General features: G+C 27.5%; 2 protein-coding genes across 12 annotated transcripts; one reads left to right on the forward strand and one right to left on the reverse strand.

The window, feature by feature from the left end:
• Window positions 1-9: 9 nt before the first annotated feature.
• LOC127069011 (glutamyl-tRNA(Gln) amidotransferase subunit B, mitochondrial) lies at window positions 10-3309 on the forward strand. Of its 5 annotated transcripts, none has more exons than XM_051005591.1 (10): window positions 10-152; window positions 675-822; window positions 880-993; window positions 1097-1269; window positions 1423-1571; window positions 1648-1880; window positions 1989-2174; window positions 2253-2389; window positions 2505-2628; window positions 2717-3309. In XM_051005591.1, the coding sequence occupies exons 2-10, from the start codon at window positions 757-759 to the stop codon at window positions 2933-2935; spliced, it is 1401 nt and encodes a 466-aa protein (XP_050861548.1). In that variant the 5' UTR covers window positions 10-152; window positions 675-756; the 3' UTR covers window positions 2936-3309. The 5 variants fall into 5 exon arrangements, with proteins under 5 accessions (XP_050861548.1, XP_050861543.1, XP_050861544.1 ...); XM_051005586.1 differs by lacking the exon at window positions 10-152 and adding an exon at window positions 440-577; XM_051005587.1 differs by lacking the exon at window positions 10-152 and adding an exon at window positions 440-577 and having other exon boundaries at window positions 1423-1547.
• LOC127069009 (protein phosphatase 1 regulatory subunit 12A) lies at window positions 3144-20883 on the reverse strand. 7 transcript variants are annotated; one of them, XM_051005573.1, is made up of 22 exons: window positions 19994-20882; window positions 18237-18367; window positions 17975-18093; window positions 17741-17900; window positions 17411-17555; window positions 17210-17343; window positions 16974-17119; window positions 16672-16812; window positions 16348-16430; window positions 16147-16252; window positions 15912-16020; window positions 14815-14949; window positions 14026-14208; window positions 13673-13801; window positions 12627-12813; window positions 12083-12235; window positions 10822-11005; window positions 10498-10607; window positions 10170-10241; window positions 8172-8495; window positions 7447-7542; window positions 3144-5620 (listed from the first exon to the last, which is right to left on the reverse strand). In XM_051005573.1, the coding sequence occupies exons 1-21, from the start codon at window positions 20240-20242 to the stop codon at window positions 7447-7449; spliced, it is 3096 nt and encodes a 1031-aa protein (XP_050861530.1). In that variant the 5' UTR covers window positions 20243-20882; the 3' UTR covers window positions 3144-5620. The 7 variants fall into 7 exon arrangements, with proteins under 7 accessions (XP_050861530.1, XP_050861531.1, XP_050861537.1 ...); XM_051005574.1 differs by having other exon boundaries at window positions 12083-12232; window positions 19994-20879; XM_051005580.1 differs by lacking the exon at window positions 12083-12235 and having other exon boundaries at window positions 19994-20883.
• Window positions 20884-21173: the final 290 nt, after the last annotated feature.

A 21173-nucleotide genomic window follows, 5' to 3' on the forward strand; every position in this document is an offset into this window, starting at 1 on the left:
TATATGAATCAGAGATCGTTGAAGGAGTTACGAATTTCTAAATATTAAAAAGTCAAATTTGAAGTTAAATTTTCTTAAAGAATAACACGCTACATACGTAATATATATTTTCTGACATGTGTATTTAAGTGAAAGAAACATTAATATATAAAGTATGTCGTGTTTGGTTTATCTACGAGACGAAGGAAATTTGCTTTTTTTAACCAACGATCAATGATCTGCGAGATATTTATATAAGAATAATTATATTTCGTGCTTTTAAATAAATGTCATGATATCTTATGACTGCTTCTTATAAGCTAATAACACTATATCGATACATCGTAATCTTTTTCCAATTTCTTCTATTTTAACTGGTTAGAGTGTTTGCGATAATTTCGATAACCGATATTAACTAATCGATATTTCGATGATGTAACTTCAGTATCGTGATCTATCTTGAATATCATATTATCTGCTTTAAAATATTAAAAATGAATATAACTGTTAAGTCTTGTCAAATATTTACAAAGTGTCAACAAAATATAATCGCTCGATTTTCACGATTATATTTATCAACGCAAGAACATACAACTGAGTATAAACAATTATTAATATAAACATTATTTTAGAATAACAATATCAAAATATATTAATTTCTTTTAATATTTTTATTAATTATTATTATATTTTAGGAAGAAATGGAGACCAGCTATTGGCTTAGAAATTCATGCACAAATAGCAACAAATTCAAAATTGTTTTCTTTTGCTTCTACAATGTTTCAAAAGCCTATTAATTCTTCTGTATCTTATTTTGATTGTGCAACTCCAGGAACAATGCCGGTAAATTTAAACTCATTTTTACTTATAAAAATAAATATACAAAATAAATTATTATAGGTGCTTAATCGAAAATGTGTTGAAGCAGGTATTAGCACTGCCTTAGCATTATCTTGTACATTAAATGAAATTTCAATCTTTGAAAGAAAACATTACTTTTATGCAGATTTACCGGTATGTTAAGTATTTCTTTAATAATAAATATATACGTATGTAAATGTATATATTTGTATATCTTCTTTTACAAATATATATGTATATTTTTTTTTTTATATAGGCTGGATATCAAATTACACAATGCAAGCAACCATTGGCTGTTAATGGTAAATTATGTTTCCTAGTAGGCAATCCAGAGACAAATAGAGAACTATATATGAAAACGTCGAAAATAAAACAAATACAATTAGAACAAGACAGTGGACGAAGTTTTCATGATGAATCCATTGGAAGGTAAGAAAACGATTTTAATTGCATAATTCATTTTAGTAGTTATTAATTGTTATTTATATAATTTACTATAAAGTGTTTTATTATTGTCCTTTTATTAGTTTTCCAACTATAATATCAATATATTGCAGAGTTCATATATGTCTGTTATGATAGGAATCTTATAGATCTAAATCGTGCAGGTGTACCATTAATGGAATTAGTTTTTGAACCAGATTTAACCGATGGAGAGGAAGCTGCAGCTGCTGTAAAAGAACTTGTGAACATTTTTAAAATATTGGGTACTTGTTCATGTAAAATGGAAGGTCTACAAAATATAATTTTTTTTTTTTATAAATATAATATTGTATATAGAGTTATAGTTCTGACATAACATTATAGAAGGAGCATTCAGAATTGATGCAAATGTTTCTGTAAGTTATGATGATAATTTAGGAGTTCGTACAGAATTAAAAAATATTGGACATATACGTGCTGTTGCCTCTGCCATAAAATATGAGATAAACCGACAGATTTCAATTCTAGAAAATGGGCAGTTAGTTTTTAATGAAACCAGAGCATGGGATAGTGTGAACAAGAGAACCGTTCCATTAAGAGAAAAAGAGGAAAAACAGGTATAAAATGTATTGGTATATTAAATTTTAGTCTTAAGATCAATTAACTTTTGATTTTAATATTTTAAAAAGATAATGCAGTAATCATCTTTATTTTATTAATTCTAGGATTATCGATTCATGCCTGAAACAGATCTTCTTCCTCTACGAATATGTCTCGATAATACTGAAAATAAATATAACTTAGTAGATGTTGCTACATTAAGGGAACAATTACCTGAATTACCATATGAAAAACGCAGGAAGTTGAAAGAAATATATAATCTTAAAGATCGTTTGATCTTCCAAATATGTGTTAGTTTTAATGTCATTAATCTGAAAAGATGAATTTGCAATGATCTTAATATAATTTACTTTTGTATCTTATTTTAGAATGAGTTAGAATTTTTAGAATTATTTTTTGACATAATTGAAAGAAACAAAAATTTGGATCCAAATATAGCAGCAAATTTCATCATAAATACATTACAGTTATTTTTAAATACAAATGATTTAAATTTTGATTATTGGTAAGTTTATCATACATTCATATCATTAGTGGATTTATAATGTGAATAATAGATACACTTGTTTAAATAAGATGTAAATTTTTATCAAAAATATTAATTGATTAAATTTTTTTAGCAAGAACAATGTAGAAAATATTGTAGAATTGCTTGATTTGTACCAGTCTAAACAAGTTAATGTGGCAATAGCAATAAAAGTATTACATTATTTAAATGTTACATCAGATAAAAATCCCAGCCAGGTAAGATTAATCTTATATACATTTAATATGTACATTTTATGTTAGAATCAAATTTTATAATCATTTCATATCTATTTATTACATATAGATTATTAAAGAAAACAACTGGATATTAATAAGTGATGAAAACGAACTAGAAATTATATGTAATAGAATAATTAAAGAAAATCCAAAAACCGTAAAGAAATATAAAGCCGGGAAACAGAAAGTATTTAAAACATTGTTACGAAAAGTAGCTGAAAGTACAAATGACTGTGCTGACATGAATAAAGTAGTGTTAATTATGAACCGTTTATTGACATCTTAAAAAAAGGTATATATTTATGAACTTACCTGATATGTATATAATAGCACAAAACAATTTTGCATATTATTTTGATTGATTACTTTAATTTTAATATATGTTTTTGGTCACGCTACTTTATAATAAATATATCTTATAGATATATACATACGCGTGATTACGCGCGCGCACGTGTGTTTGTGTGTGTGTGTGGTATATATATAAAAAGAACTTTTATGATTACTTTAAAAAGCTGTTTTTTCTAACATATTTACATGTTATTATATCCAAAATATTATATAAAACATCGTGATAAATTTTTTGCACATAATTCTCTATAAATTGTAATGTCACAAGTACAAAATCAAATAGGAAATAAATAATCCTGATATTACAAATTGGAGACTAGAATTATCAGTCCCCCTTTGCAACTATAATCGTGTTGCCAAAATCATAGTAAGTTTATTCTTAATATTTATAATCATTAAATAAAATATAGACACATCGCATAGCATTCTATGCATTTCCTATGCCTGAGAACGTGACATGTCTATTAGTATATCCTGGAAGGTAAAAGCAGATAACAATCTTTATCAAATTATGAATAGTTTCCATAAGAAGAAAATGATCATAATACATGCTAAAATTTTGAATATTTCACATATATACAGAAAAGATAAAAGATAAAAAATATTTTGATAAAGACATTTTAATTCTGGAACCAAATATAAATTGTTCTTCTAACTTTATAAATACTGATAATAAAAATGAATAATATTTTGTAGTTGCTGATTACACTAGCTATAACAATATCTAGTCCTTTATTATTCATCTGTAATACTACTAAAAATATGTCGTACTAAAATACTACTTACGTAAATAATAATAATAGGATATATTTCTAAATATAATATAAATAATAATATAGGTTATATTTGATAAAGATCGTTCTGCATATTGCAATTTATAGCATCAGTTATACAATGATTATAATTATAAAATAGAGAATATTATATTATACATATAGCATAGAAAACTTTGTTGAATAAAAGAATTATTTTTAAAAATTTCAAATTAAAAATTTAAATATCTACAGAACTGATGCTTAAAAAGCAAATGGGGTCCTATTTAATTTTTTGTTTGGTTATATTCTATTTTTTTTTTTTTCACAGATCCTACACATAAATTTGTATTTATATAAGAACTTTTTTGTTTTTTTTTTTGTTTTTGTTTTTTTTTCCATGTGAACACTTTGAAACTATATAATACAATAAGCACATACATATCACTATTATATAATACAGAGAACATATCTATATACTAAACAGTTACACAAGAGTGTTATTTTATAACAAACTTCATTATGAAACAACTACCTCCATATATCTTTTTACAATTGTTTACAATAAAATTGTTAAAAAACACAATGTCACTTGTACGATATCTTCTTCCTTTGATTATTTATAAATATGTAGAGCCGTATTCATTAACGAGACATTTTTCTTAGTACATCAAAATTAGACATACGTCTAAACTATATCATTTCTGTAAAATTTTATATAAAGAGCTGCTGTTGCTGAAAAAATGCCATGCCTATGAATACGGTTTACAAACCTAATCAGATGTAAGATTAATACTTTTTTCACGAACGCTACTGCAAAAATATACTCAATCTATCTGGTATATGTATTAGTAAATTCGTTAAAATTAACAATTTTTAATAAAATTCCAAATGCTTATATGCATTAATACAATGCACATAATACTTTGGAGAAATATATGATAGCCTACTAATTTTATTCAAAAATGACATCTGCTGCATTATTACTAAAAACAAGCAGCAAAATAGCATAAAAAAATTGTCACTATGATAATTGAAACTTTCGACGAAAAAATCATGATGATAAAAGATTTACAAAGACAGTCTTTAGAAAAAGGCCACTTTAGTACTGTGAAAATCATCTCCTTAATCCACAGCTTTCTCACTTTGTTCTATGTATTTTATAAAATGCCATGGCAATTGTAACTTATAGATTTTTAAGGACGAATGTCAGAAAGATAATATATAAATAGTAAATTCTACTTTAATCATGTGTATATGTATATGTATATGTATCTGTATCCCATAGGGTAGAACATTTCGCACAAGTTATTATATATTTACAAAATGTGCTTAAAAAGAGTCAACATCAACAGCATGATTAATTAAAATTGTTGTTATAATAAAAGAATGGATTTACATACGGATTGAATAAAGTTCAATCTGCTTTTCATGTAGTATTGGCACTATCATGATCTAAGAAATTTATCTTTGACTGAAAGAAGAAAATTTAAGATAATACAAATTCTAAATTTGCTTTATGATCAAATATATATAAGATCGTAGGAATAGGAGCAAAACATTGTCGCTCTTGGCACAGCCACGCGAGTAACTGATACTATTTATAATAAATTAACTTTCTAGCACAAGAATAAATTCATCAATAATATGATGATAGAATATACATTATAAGAATATTAACAATATAATGAATATGTTGTACCATTTAAAAGAATTCAATCAATGCAGGAGTAGTACAACTAAAAAGGATTCATGTTGTTTTTAACGTAGGAGCACTAAAGTTATTTAGATAATTTACTGATCACTCTGATCAAGGCACCATTTTCATCCTTTAGCCTCTGGTTTTCACATTTTAACTGATCCATAACCTGTAAAAAAGTTTAATATATATATATATATATATATATATATGTCAATAGAAATAATAATATACAAATATCATCATCATCATCATCATCATCATCATCATCATCATCATCATCATCATCATCATCATCATCATCATCATCATATGAATATGGACAATGTTACTATGAATCGGATAAAAAAAATGATATACAGCTCACATATTTTAATAAAAATGTGTCAAAATGGCAAGCGACATTGCAATTTAAAATCGTTATTAGACCAATATTAAAAATAGCGATAATTAACAAATAATTTTTTAATTATAATTGTAAATGCAATAGAATAAAATAAGAATAGCACTGCCATTAATTTAAAAAATTTATATTTGAAAACTCACATTATAAGACAAATGTAAGTTTCAGATACCTACCTCAATTTATTGAAAATAATTATTTAAAGCTTAATGAATGTTCTATATTAACAATTTTCTACTTAAATTTAAATTAAATGTACCCAGATTTGCTATTTTTTACATTAATTTTATACAAATGAATAGTTAGAAAGAAATATATTAAGAAAGTAAAATACAAAAATAAAAATATGATTTCCAATTTATAAGAATTGTTGCGCGCGCGCGTGTGCGTGTGTGTAGAATGTGTACGTGACCGTTGCTTTTTTTATAATTAGATAGAAAAATAATTATCTAAAATTTTAGTGTGAATTTTCTTTTCTCCGATACTGCTAAACTAATTTTTACAAGGACATGAAGAATATACACTTAATTTTGTCAGAATCGATACTGCTAACTAAACACTTCTTCTAAAATTGATTCTATTAATATTTACTTATCGCACTAAAACGAAATTATTTTCTCTTCTTTATTACTTTTATCTGAATAATTTCATAGTATCATTATCAAATCCACAAAGTAATCTAACATCAAAATTAGATATTGTGTTGCTCAATGAAAAAGATACAGAAAGAAATATACAATTTTATATATCTAAAATATTTAAAATGAACAATAAAGTGATTTTTGAGATACATAGAATTATAGACAAATAGAAAAATAGATTCATTTTGTGTCTATATTTATATAAATCTATCATGATAATTGTTAATTTTATATGTGCATAGAATATAATGTAAAAATAATATGTAAAGCATATTTTTAATTATATTAATTAGATTAATAATGAACTACTTGTAATATACACACATACGCGCGCGCGCGCGCGTGTATATATATTATATATATATATATATATATATATATATATATATATATATATATACACATACAGAGAGAGAAACCTACTTTTCAATACTTACTGATATATTAAAGATAGATGTTGTTATCATTTTATCATATATGATCCTTAATTTGCATAACATGCATAACACAATTATTTTAAAAGTTACAATGGAATAATGTACGAAAGTTGAAATTATTTTTGTTACATAAAAGTAGTGAAAGTAATATATAATATTATATAAATAAAAAGGATAGACAAGCGTTATCATAGTAGAAGGCGATCAAAATGAAAGTTTGATTCTGCTGATATGTAAACATATATTTCTAAAAGAGTTATAGAATTTTTGTAAGAAGATGAAGAAGATATTCCTAATGTTTTCTGTAAATGTGTTGAAGTAACATGATTATCGTGCTAATGACAATAACTAAACAAGGTAAATGTTTGCAAAGCTAAATATATATAAGTAAGTGAGCAATATCGTTTCAGAGTTTTAATGTTGCAAATCAGAACATAAAGTTGTAATTAATGAATTAATTAAGTTGTACATGAAGTACGAAATATGTTAACGCAAATGCTGTCATGTCCTTTACCTATTTAGTAGTATTGGTGAGTTTGGATACGACGCGGGTAAGTGCCCGATTTTCGGCTTTCAATCTCTCATTTTCAGCTTTGAGCTTTTGTAATTGCTGTAAACAGTGAAACGATTAGCCCGAATCCGATCGTTTGATAAAAGCCCCATTAACCAAAACCATATGAGTGATCTATTTTATCCACTAATTATATCCACTAATTTGAGCACCCTATGGCCCAAAAGCATAATGGAAATCACAAAACAAGAGTAAAAACGAAAGAAAAAAGAAAAAAGAAAGAAAGAAAAAACCGTGCTAATAAAATGATTTCACTATGTGTGATAAAACCAAGCATAAATCGTAAAAAAAAAAAAAAAAAAAATACAAAAGAGGTAAGCGCCGGAAGATGGCAAAAATAAAGAAAAAAAGCAATGCGCTGAAGCTTACAGTTCCTGAATCAACGATAAATAGATCGATAAAATGCATTTTTGCCGCGTTCAGCAGTGGCAATCAAAACAACTGAAAAATTTTAACGTGCAATCTAAGGAAACACGTAATTACAGATATATGAATAATGTAATTGACGAATAAACTAGAATTAAGATGAAAAAAATAATTTTGTGATTTGATCACTTACAATCATAAGATTAAAAAAGTCAGATGTGATTCCCTCAAATTCAAATTTCTTTTATAATACGGATAACGCGCGTACGTCCTAACAATATAAGTATTCTTAACAGTCATACCTTTAATTCCTCTTCCATTTCTGATAATTTCCTCTCCATGGCCCTCCTTTCCCTTTTTTCTGCCTCAGATAAAACAGACTTGTTCTGAGAATTTTGTGCTTTATCTAATAAACTTCTAACTTCTTTCAACTGTTCATCTGATCGCTTAAGCTTTTCTCTAAGTCTTTCATTTTCTGCTTGAGATTCTTCATACAATTTTTTATAGTCAATTTCACCATTTTCTGAAGACGTAGATTTAATTCTTGCTGAAGCTGAAGATATTTCAGATGATATCGATGATACAGAACCTAGTCTATTCGACCTACCAGGTCTATCATTTCCACTCTGAAACAAATCACATAAACATTTCATTAATAAAACGTAATAAATTTTTAAATTGAAAAATTATATTATAAGAAATAATATTTAATTCTATCGCGTATTGTAAGCTCTTACTGCATATCCTTCAGAACTGGTTAAACTCTGCAGGCTGGCACTTTTAGAGCTCAGACTAGCATTTGATTTCAATTTTGTTTTGTTAAAACTCTCAGTTCTTTGCAACGATGAGTGATTATTTGCACTTAAATTCATATAACTATAACTAGAAGAGGGTGTTGCAAGATTTAGAGAGCTATTTGACGAATGAGATGGCAAAATAACACCACCATATCCTGAAGATGTTCCACCATATGTAGTGAATGAATTCTGATAATTTAAATTATTTGTAGAATTAGAATACGGATTTTTTCTAAAAGATCCAGTATTCTTTGTATTTTTATTTAAAAAGCTTGGAGTACTATATGACTTGACATTATTAATCCCTAATAAGGTTGCATAACTATTTTGATTCAGAGAAAATAATGTGGGTACACTCCGCGGTCTATTTCCAAAAATGGAACTTCCGTTTGCTGATGCTTGAGCTCTTAAACCTGCAGCTGTTGTAGGCTTTCCTTGTGTTCTTTTTCTATATGAAGACATTTTCGTAATAAGATATATACGTATTATACAGATGATCTAAAATTATCGCAATCACAACATTGTACACAATATATAACACAAATCAAATTATTTAAAAATATTACTAAAAGAAAATAGTCTACTTTTACTGACAGCAAGAGTTTGACTGACGGAAACTGGGTAGTGGAACTCAAGTCATCAGCCAGTTTACTTCACCGTGTTGCTTCTGTGATCTATTTATGGAACACATGCAGATACCCATACTCATGTCAAGGTTGTGTGTTTCTGGTCAACTACACAGTATTATTTGAGGAGTTTTCGAAAACGTATTATATTGCACAGATCTCAAGAATATAATTGGTTACAACTCATGCTCTAAATTAACAAATGAGATTTATTGTAGTAGCAAAAATAAAAATTAAAATGTTTGATATAATTCTTCGTTTTTCTCATAAATGTTCTATTAAAAAATATAATGTATGTATATTCTTTTGGTAAATTTTTTATTATTTTTTTTTTATATCTAATGATAAACTTTTATTCTTCTATAATTAATTCATTCTACTTTTTATGGTGAGCTTAAATGTCAAAGGCACATCAAGTTTCAAATGTCAATGATGTATTTTTAGAAATAACCAAAGCATACTCATGTCCATTTCCTTTTTCAATACTGTCTGCGAATGAAATGTAAACTATTCAATATTACTTTTTTAAATTGTACTATTTTTATATGACAGTTTTTAAATAAAAAATGCATATATAATTATCAAAATTTAATTTAAAAAATTATATAAATACTTAACTATATTGAATTTATTTCATTAATATTATTAATTAAAGTTAAAAGATTATAAAATATTAAATATATAAATCATAATAAAATATAGTTCTATAAATACAAGAAAACTATTTTTATCCAAGCAAACGTGAATTAGAGTTTAATCTTCCCAGAAACTAATCTAAAAATAGAATAAAGCTTCTACAAAGCATGACATTATTTACAATAATATACACAAATAAAAAATTACTTATGAATATTTATACAAATATTTTGTTACATACCTCACTATGGTTCACTTTAGTATCCTCAAAATCACCACCAGCAGATATGTCTTGTTTTTCAGGATCTATTTCCTGTAAATAAATACATACATATATTATTAATCTTATTTGTAGACCTTTAATAAAAATCATAAGCAGATAAACACATTTACATATAATAGAAAAAACATTATTATAATAATTAATGTTATATTATTAACTGCATATTTTTTTATGCATATAATTTTTTTATGTTAATATATTTGCATTCAATACATGCATATTTTATTAAAAACAAAAAAATAATAAATACACAAATAAATAAATAAAAATAAAAAATTTTACTAACATCCATATCAACATGAACAACACCCGTAGAACGTCTTTTAGGCCTTCTCCTCCTTTGTATAACTGCTTGAGTAGCTTGTGCATTTCTGCTATCATTTTCTTTATCTTGCTCTATAATAAATATGATTTTTATAATTATAATGAAGTATAATCATTTATAATTTTGATATTTCATTATTAGATCATAAAAATAGATAGAAAATTAGTAAGAATTAATTAAGTACCATGATAAATCTTATATCAATGAAAATATGAAATGAAGTTTTATAAGTATTACATCTTTTAAATACAAATGTGATATAAATGATTTTTTGCAAATATTCACCTTTGTCTTCAGATGGTTTCAATGATCGTCGAAGTGGTAATGTAACAGTAGTTTCTGCAGGACTCGGCGTGATTGTTTCCACAGGTGCCGATGATGGTCTGGGTATACCAGTTCCACCGGATGGTCTTCTCATGTAAGTAGATGTAATGTCAGGTGACCTGTTATTTGCATCCTCTAACTGAAACTGAATAATATATTTAAATTTTGAATATTTACAAATTAATTCTTATTTATCAATTTTTTTTCAATAGTGCAAGTAATGGGTGCAAAATAAAGCAGATCGGCATGATAGTAAAATCAGTTTAATTTTCTTGATAAGACTGAACATAAATACAAATTATGCAGATATTAGTTATATTTACATCATTTACATATTTTTATTATATACACAATTCTATCTACTTGAGAATATAGTGAAAGCCAAAATTTTAAATATGGAAAATAAAGATAAAATACACGATAAAAAAAAAAGAAAAGAAAGATACCATCTTACAAAAAACAAAAATTCTTCTTTCATGCATTTTCTACAAAAACATTTTTAAATATAATCCTTCCCATGTAGCCATAAATTAATATGTCAACAATAAGCTCGCATTATTTTTTTTTCTTTTGTTTTCTATTTTTTTTGTCCCTAATGAAACTATCTATTAATATATTCTAATTTTATATAGTATCAATGTAAATTAGACATTTATGCATTATAACTTAAATAAAAATAAATTGCACATGAAATTTTTATAGCAATCTTATAAAGCAATAAAGGAATAGGTAAAAATAAATAAATATCAAAAGTAATTTAATACAAATTCTGTTCACTTGCAAGTCATAAATCAACATCCTTTAAATGTTATTCATCATAGTACGTGAACATGCTTTTTAATCACACTAATACTGCATGTTTTTTTTTCTTTTTTCCAACATAGCATTCAATTTATATTATAAAATTAGAAACATAATAAAAGATAATATAAACTATATAAGCCTCTAAAAAACAAATAAAAATCCAGGCATGTACGCTCATACGTACGACTATAAATATAAATTATATGCATTTGAAAATTTAGTTTGAAAAAAATCAATGCAATGTATTTGCCTAGTCTGTGAATATACAAGCAAATATATAATTCTATCAGTCAGTGTCTACTATTATAACAAGTGATTAATTGTAATTCCAACCAATGATATGTAATATCCATGAACACAAACTGCTGCATTGCGGATTTTTAAGTGTATATACTTGAAGATTATGGGTATCACCGACCTTGCTTCCGTTATCTACCCTGAGTCTCCAAGAAGGTCGCCTTTCAGGCAAATTAGATTCTTCAGAAGGTTTATTTGCAGTCACTGTGGTAGGTGTCGCTGTTGTTATTGTAGCTGTGATTGAGGCTGTATTGCTGACAGAAGCTGCAGGCTGCTTGGTTTAAAAAAAATATGAATAAAATCATATATGTAAACTTTTGTTATGCGGAAGCTATTGATGCATACATGTAGAGTAGTACGTAAAAGTAGAATATATCGCAGTTGTGTCAGTTTATTTTGGTGTTTGGTTCTGAATTTAAAAAAGGAAGAAACTAGAAAGCATAATATCAATCTTTGTCATTCTAAAAGCTATTAACGGTTTTTTATGATCTTGGCAGAGGAGCATTGCTATGTTAACGATACAAAAATGATACAAAGGATGAACTTCTTCATTCCTAAATATAAAAAGGAAACTATAAATTTAATCATTTCTCTTTTTTAATATTTTAAAAACGAACAAACATAACATTATTGCAATATAGAAAATGAAGATATTGTATTATTACCTGCGGAGAAGGTGCTGTCAAACTGGGCACTTCATTGTTTTGTTGTTTTTTCTTTACAAGTTGTTCTGCACTTTTGATTTCGTCTAATGTTACTCCCTGAGTTGAACGTCGAGTTTCTCGTACTCTCTTCGCATGTGCCTTTCTTTGTGTCTCACTTTCTTCATCACGAACAGGTGGGACAAAGGATCTGAAGAGAAAGAAAAATATACATGATGTGATATATATGTATATACATGCCAGCGCAATACATATAAACTAAAAAACGATAAAATATTCATTTATTTGATTGTATTTAACATATTTGGTTGTATATAACACGAAAACCAAAACTAGTATGATATTTATATAATAAAAATACTATGTCATAAAGGTCACGATTTTATAATCATTTAAGCATTGTTTTAAAAATAATGTGCAAGCAATCATAGTGTCCGTGTATAATCCAATATATAATGTGGTTCCCATTGCAAAACTTTTCGATGATAAAAAATTTCTGCTGCTGTAAATTAATACCTATTTTTATAAGAATTTTATTTGGTAAATGACTTTCTGTTTGTATGAAATTTATATAAAAAATTTATAAATTTATACAAAATAAATAAACGTATGTATAGATATAAGAAACTTGAATAAGCTACCACAAAAGAAAAATAATTGACAGGAAAAATTGAGTAATAAGTTCTTGTGTTAATAAACAAAAACAAATGTATGTATGTTTACAGCTTGATTCTTATATTAAAATACTTGTCAAAATGATCACATTGTATGTCTGTTAACCAAAATTTGATAAATTACTTACTTTTATCAGTCATCTTTGATCTATTAATTATAAATGATTTTAAATTCTTTTAGCAAATGATATTGAAATAATTATCTGGACGAAAAAGAATTAAAAATATACAATGCAACTGAAAAAGCTAATCACACTGCAAAGCAAAGATCCATGCTATTGTCAGTAAATTAATTTTGTGCGTATAGACATCTTAAGATACGCAAGATCACACTTCTCCAGAGAATTCCTCTCAGGTCAAACATTAGGTACCCACTTGAAGAAATTCTTGAAGATATTTCCTGGACTTAGCTTGCTCCCTCCAGGTGTAGTGGGAGTTCCAGATACTGCTACAGTATTGTTTGCACTCGATAGAAGTGTAGATGTAGCTTCCATTGGTTGAACACTACCCAGTCATATTAAACGATATTATAATGCATGGCGCGAGCATTATTATAATTTCAGTCACGATAACTTAACCAATTGTTCCAATATGATATAACCGTATTACATGAGGAAATTTTTTCTTTATGAAAAATTTCTCATCTCTCTTATAATTTTCTCCATTTATTCCAAAATTATATTTGTTGTCACTACCACCTGCATTAATAAGAACAAGAAAATAATTACCTGCGTATCTGATTTAGAGGAACAGGACTAGTAGTAATTGTTGTCGTCACTGTGTTGGCAGTTGTAGTGGTTGTAGTTGGCAGTGCACTTAGTGGTGATGTTTTAGATGCAGATGTTGGTGAAAGTGTATTGCTTCCCTGTGGCGTTCTTGATAATTCCAAATTTAATTTGATTTCTTTTCTTCTAAACCCAAAATAAAAAAAAACCGTATAGAATGAAATATAGTAACAAAAGAAAATAATTCCAATTATTGTAAAATAATAACTGAAAATGAATTCTCGATTTTAATAATCATAAATAATTCATAATAATAAAATGATCTTTATACTATATATTTTATGTATTGTTTAATTGTAATTAATCAATTTTGATATGTTTTATATTGCTTTTAAAATAAATAAAATATAAAGCATTGAAATTATTGAAACCATCACCAAGCATAAAAGAAGCATAATAATAACTTTAGTATAAAAATGTTCAAATACACAGATACAAGTATTTATAGTGCTGTACAAAAAAATTAAAATGTGTGCCAAGAATATCAAAGAATAAAATAATATACATTAAATTATTATTAATTATTTAATTTATTATTATGCTTATCATTCTGTATATTATATGTGTATAATGAATGTGTACACATTATGTATCATAATATAATCTGATTCAAAAGACATAAATAAATTTGTTTACTGATATTATAATCTTATTTTTGATGTGTGATATACATACAATAATTAATATTGTGATAAATATTATGAAAATCAGTTATGAAACATGCATTTGTACCTGTGTGTTTCGCGCAGAGATGCAGAACGTGTTGTAGCATTGGTATGAGTAGGAGAAACTGCGTTACAACGATGGAGAGTAGGGCAGGAAGATGCCTTGATACGAGCGTGTAATGCCAAGTATTGCTCATAGAACCTGCATAACATGCATCGTGCCATGCATAATGCTACACTAATTGTCTATATATAAGATAAAGCACTAAAAAAAACACAAGATTTTTATTGCTTTTGAATGTAAACAAATTACTAGCAATGATCCATCTGACAATTTATAAAAATAATCTCTATTATCTTTCTATTATCTCTAATTTTGCTCCCTTTTTGTTCTGCAACACTTTCACTATTAATATTCTTATAGAAAAATTATTCAAAAGCAAAAAAACACCTAAATGTTATGTTTTAAGTGCAATATCCTGTATATTAAACATTGATTATCATGAGCATAAAATTTATATTATTTTACAAAATATTAATCATATAACTAAAGACTCTTCTGAAGTCATTAAAATTATAAATTATAGTTATTCTAAATGACTAATTAATATTTTCATTATTATTATAAATTTTAAGAAAATAAAATATTCAATTAAAAGTATATTTCAAAATAAAATATATATATCTTTTTCAAATTATAACATCTTAAGATTTCACTTTAATGATATAAAATTAAAGTACAAAATTGTACTTGTAATCTGCTAGTTTCAATTGTTGAATCTCTATGTGCAGTACAATACTCTGTATATGAATATATTAGACATTTGGGACTTTACATATAAGCATAAGGCATTATAGCATAATTCTACAACATACTTTGCATAAACCAACATAAGCATGTTAACATAGACTTTATGATGAACAACCAGAGGAGCCTTCAAATAACGAAAAAAAAGCATAAACGTAGATCACACAGTGTTACTATATATGAAGCTAGTAAAATATAAACAATATATATTTATATATATATATATTTTTAATATATATATTAAAATTATATATATTTTGTATATATATAAAATTATATATATATTTTAATATATGTATATATATATATATATATATATATATATTAAAATAACAGCAATATAATAATGAACTTACTTCTCATCTGTCTCAAAACTGTGTGTTCTTCTTAATACTACCTCTGGTTCAGTAGTAATTTTGTTTGGTGTATTTAGCAACTTAGTACTCTTGTCCTTATCTTCAAGTTCTAGTAAATATTTTATAAACATTATATACACGTACTTATTAAATATTATATTGTACATTCATACATTTTATATTTTTTTAAAAAATTAATTAATTTATTATTCATTTTTGCTAATAAATTAATTACCTTCTACATTTTGTATTCTACTTCGAAAAGAACCTGAACGCCTCCAGGATGGAACAACTCCTTCTTCATTATTATCAATTTGCTGCTTAGGAGGCAATATTGGAGCCTAAAATAAATATGTACAAATTAATAAAAAACCATAAAGTTTTTCTGCTACTTATATATTATATATATCTTAATATATATATATTTTTTACTTACTTGATTAGGAACTTTATTGATTTCAATAGCAGATAACGGAGAATGAGCCGCGGTTTCCTCTTTGTTTACTCGGTTTTTCTTTTCTACAGAATTAAATAGAGGACAATTAAAAATATATATCATCATATTTATTATATCAACATTATTAGTCATCCCTAATCTTTAATTTATTCTTTCATGTACTAAATATAATATGATCTTTATCATGGTTTCAAACTTACTTTAATTTAAGTAAAACTTTTTATTTAGGAGAGTATGTACGACTTGTACATACGCTACTAATAATAACAATATTAAAAATACTGTCTTACAGACAAAACTTACCATCATCTGTAAGACATGTGGAATGGTTTGATTGGTTAGACTTATCAGACTGATTGGAGCAGGTGGAAGAGCGTGATTCTGAGCTAGTTTCAGAAACAACTTCGCCATCACTCTCTTCCATATCTGTTTCTCGTGTTGCTTCTATCCACGCAGCAATGTTAGAAGAATTGTAATGTTAAGATAGGTAAATAATCCTTATAAAAAACAACTATATATTGAATGTTCATTTTATCTATATCTTTTCTTCTTTTTCTAATATTACCACTTTTATCAAGCAAAATTCTAATGATTAAAAATCTTACCGACGTCGCTATTCGTTCCAGTACTAGAATCGTCTTTATCAGATTGAATTTCCACTTCTACTTTTTTGACTTTATTTGGCGTTTCTTCTTCCAGAATTTCAGGACTCTCTTGTGTCGTTACAGCACTATCAGTATTAGTTGAAATACTAAAAAAATTTCAACAGACATAAATTTCTGCGTGCAATGTACTTATTTAATAAATATATCTTATAACATACTTAAATGTATATACAAACCGTTTCTTTGGTACAGAAGGTTGCTTTTTATTAATTATTTGTGGATGATCTTTCATCATAGTTAATTGTTTTTGCTTCAATTCTTCTAAATCTTTTAAAATATCTGCATCAGCAACATCAAAAGCAGTTTGTCCCTAATAAAATAAATATTTATACAATCATAATTATATTATGAATATTTATAATAAAAATATTATTTACTGCATAATTTTTGATGTCCATATCACAAAAGTTATCCACAAGTAATTTACAAGTTTCTGATTGACCCCAATGAGCTGCACCATGTAAGGGAGTCCATCCATCGAAATCTTGTGCATTGACATCGCATCGAGCCTGAAGGAGAATACTAAAACAATAATTTTGAAGTATAGTCATTAAAAACAAAATAATATATTCTGTTCTATATATTAAAATTATACTTCACATAAAGTGGTATCTACAATATTATTCAAAATATAAAATTACCAATTCTTTTCAATGAAACTGTTAGATTACACAGGAATTGTTTTTCATCATAATATGATACTTTACTTCATGACTTTGATGTAGCCTTTAGCAGCAGCAACATGAAGTGCCGTAGCTCCTGTTCTAGGATGCATTGAATCTTTGCCTGGTGCTCCTGATCTCCAAGCTCTTGCATCATTTAACATTGACCTTTCCTCTTCACTTCTAGCTTGATCACAATCTATGCCTATAGTAGATACAAAAGAAATAATATTTTAAGAGTTGTTTTGAATCTATTTTTATAAATATATAGGAACAAACCTGCTTTATTTATATGTTGCTGTAGCATATCCTCCATTTCAACCTTTTCTGCGATGTCAAGGGCCAATTCGCCATCATTGTTAACTGCTGCCAAATTGCATCCTTGTTCTATCAAGTATCTATATCAAATGATTATATGAGATATAAGTATATAAAACACTTAATTAAGGTAAGATTTATCTTTCACAAATAATTCCTATGAAGGAGGAGGCAAAAAAGTGAATTATTTAGACAAAATAATTTAATCTGTGTAACTACTAACTTAGCTATTGATATGAAGCCACAAGATGCTGTAGCATGTAGGGGTGTCCATCCTTCATTGTCTCCACGATTTATATCCGCTCCTTGTTCTACCAAAAATTCTACCATATCCAGATCATCGTCGATGCATGCCTATGATACAAATATACATTCTACTTATAAATTTATTCTTATATTTAATTTTATTTATATTATTGATTAGTTGCATTACTTTGATATTTAATAAAATATAGGTCAACTTAATACAAATTATATTACTATAATAATTTTATGTAAAGAAATTTAAACATCCAGGTCCTATCCAGGTCTTGTCAAAGAAACTATTTATTACAACACTGCTAAAGACAGAGGATATAAGCAGAACACGAATGGTGAGGGCTGCGACTTCTAACAGAGAACTATAAATAGCATTTAATGCCTGATGTACTCTCACATGCTATTTTCGCAAATCTATGAAATGCCTAAACTTCCTTATTGAAACCATAAATAAAAGTAAACATTCATTTAATTCTTATATATCTCTTTTTATAAATCAAATTTTTTATACAAATTTTGATTTATTCTAAATGAAAATTTTAAGTACATATAAATGTACTTTTTAACACAAGCTTAGTTAATTTAACAAAATTTGATTTTTAATAATATAAAAACATGATATTTCCTTAAACATAACATTTTTTCTTATAGAATGGATTAGAATTTTGAGGAGTCTCATATAGACTCATAGGTAATATGAACGTCTTTTACAAAGTTATTTTTAGTCTCATCCTAATTTAAATCTATTTCAGAATTCTTAATCGATGTGGTTCATTTACAAGCTTCTTTTTTAAAATGTAATAGAACCAATTAAGGTTCTAAGCAAAATAGTTAAAAACAGCATTTTTGTAACTCACTACTTTATATTTTCAATAATTTCAATAACTTATTATGGAAAATAAGTTCTATTTTTGTAAGAAGCTTTTAACATTATATTGTTAAAACCATTAAGTAAAGTATCGATAAATATATGATAAAAATAAATAATGATAATTATTTATAATTACATGATAATTTATACTTTACAGATAATTCTTTGAAATATTTTATAAACTACGTTCGAAGTATAGTAAAAAAAGAAGTTATAAAAATGAATATTAAATATTCGTTTCTGGAAAATAGAAGAATATTAAATAGTAAAAACTAAAACTATATAACATTGAACGTCATACAATCATTGCCGTGGAGAATTTGATTCCGGTAGATAGAGATGAGATAATCTTTCAAATTCTTTCCATGCTTACTGCCATCGCTATGTAGAACTAAAGAAAGGACGTCATTCATAACATAAACAACGTTTGAAAGACAGACACGAAGTAAAATGAAGGGACGAGGAAAAATGTGCTTTCATGAATTCTCTTCCAAACGAAAAGATAAATAGTGACAATAAAATCTAAAGATTCATTCGTAATTATACTCGGACAGCTGAAGCTGGCAGCAGCCATTTTGCACGCAATGTTACATGCGATAGTGAATAGAGAAACAGATAAAAAGAGAGAAAGATAGATGGATAGATGGATAGATGAATATATAGATAGGTAGAGAGGACGGTAAAACGAAGATGAAATCTAAGAATTAAAAAGAATTAATAGAATGCAATATTTAAGCTTTTTTTTTTTCTTAGTCAATCCTATTAAAAATTTTGATCGAAAAGGTGAGAATTTGTTTGGCGTAAGACATAAACAATGGAAATGATAAAAATAGAGAGGGAGGATATCTTACCTGGTGTAACGCCGTGAGACCATCGACGTTTCCGGTGTTGATGTCCGCCCCTTTTTGAAGTAAACGCACAACCTCCTCCTTGTCGCCTGCTGCACATGCCGCCAAGAAGACACAATCATCGGAAAATTTGATCTTCCTTGCTACTTGACGCGGTTGGGCCGGCTCTCGATTTGTTTCAGATTGTTCCCAACGTTTGAGCTGTTCGGCTCTTTTAAATAGAGCCGAGCTCGAACGAGTCTCGAGAGACATCGCCTCGAAGCACACACAATCGAGCTCGACAACCTTATAACCACTGCGCGCTTGGTCTCTTCGCCTCCTTCCACTTCTGTCTCTATCTCTATCTCTATCTCCCTCACACTCTCGGCTCTCTCTCTCTCTCTCTCTCTCTCTGTCTCTGTTACTCTCGATCCTTTTGGTTCTCTCTATCTCTTTCTCCCTACTTTTTTCTTTCGCTTTTTTCTTCTATCTGTCTGTCTGTCTGTCTGTCTGTCTATCTGTCTCTCTCTCTCTCTCTCTTTTCTTTTCCTCTTTTCTCCCCTTCACTCTCTCTTCAACAATGTTCCGGATCTTTCACTTGGCAATATCACTTCACTTCGATTCACTAGGCGCAGCTCAAGACGCCGAAAGAAGCGTCCACCGTCCCTTGCCCCCATATACGAGCTAATCGCAATACGTGCGCGTCACCGTGCAAAAGATCACTCATGAAATAACGTAAGTGGCTACAAGCGGAGGGAGCGGTCGGTGGTAAGACAACGCTCGGCCACAGGACGGATAGATTCGCGTGCTGCTCTTCGCTATTCTTGGTCGTCCCGATACCCGAATCCGTCTCCACGAGAACGACCCGCGATATTGCCAACCTCTTTCTCGTTACATCCCTAAATGTCGTAGTTCAGAGAAGCCAAACTTTTACGTAAGAGAACAAAACTTGTCGACGGTTGCATTAATGGCACGGCATCGTCCGCACCCTCTAGTGTGGAATTTCATACAAATATTTGAAATTTTCGCGCCGTCGGAATCTTGAATAAAAACAGGAAAAAAAAATAAACTAACAATTTCTCTTCCCTTCTCCTATGTTATAAGAAAAAAAATCTTACTTCGTTTTATTGTTAATAGAATCAGAGAAAATAATCATTGAATTGCGTATTACAATTTAAACGTTACGATTCGTTCTGTTACATAT

This window comes from Vespula vulgaris, chromosome 14 (genome assembly GCF_905475345.1).
Source record: "Vespula vulgaris chromosome 14, iyVesVulg1.1, whole genome shotgun sequence".
In the NCBI taxonomy this organism is placed as follows: Eukaryota; Metazoa; Arthropoda; class Insecta; order Hymenoptera; family Vespidae; genus Vespula; species Vespula vulgaris.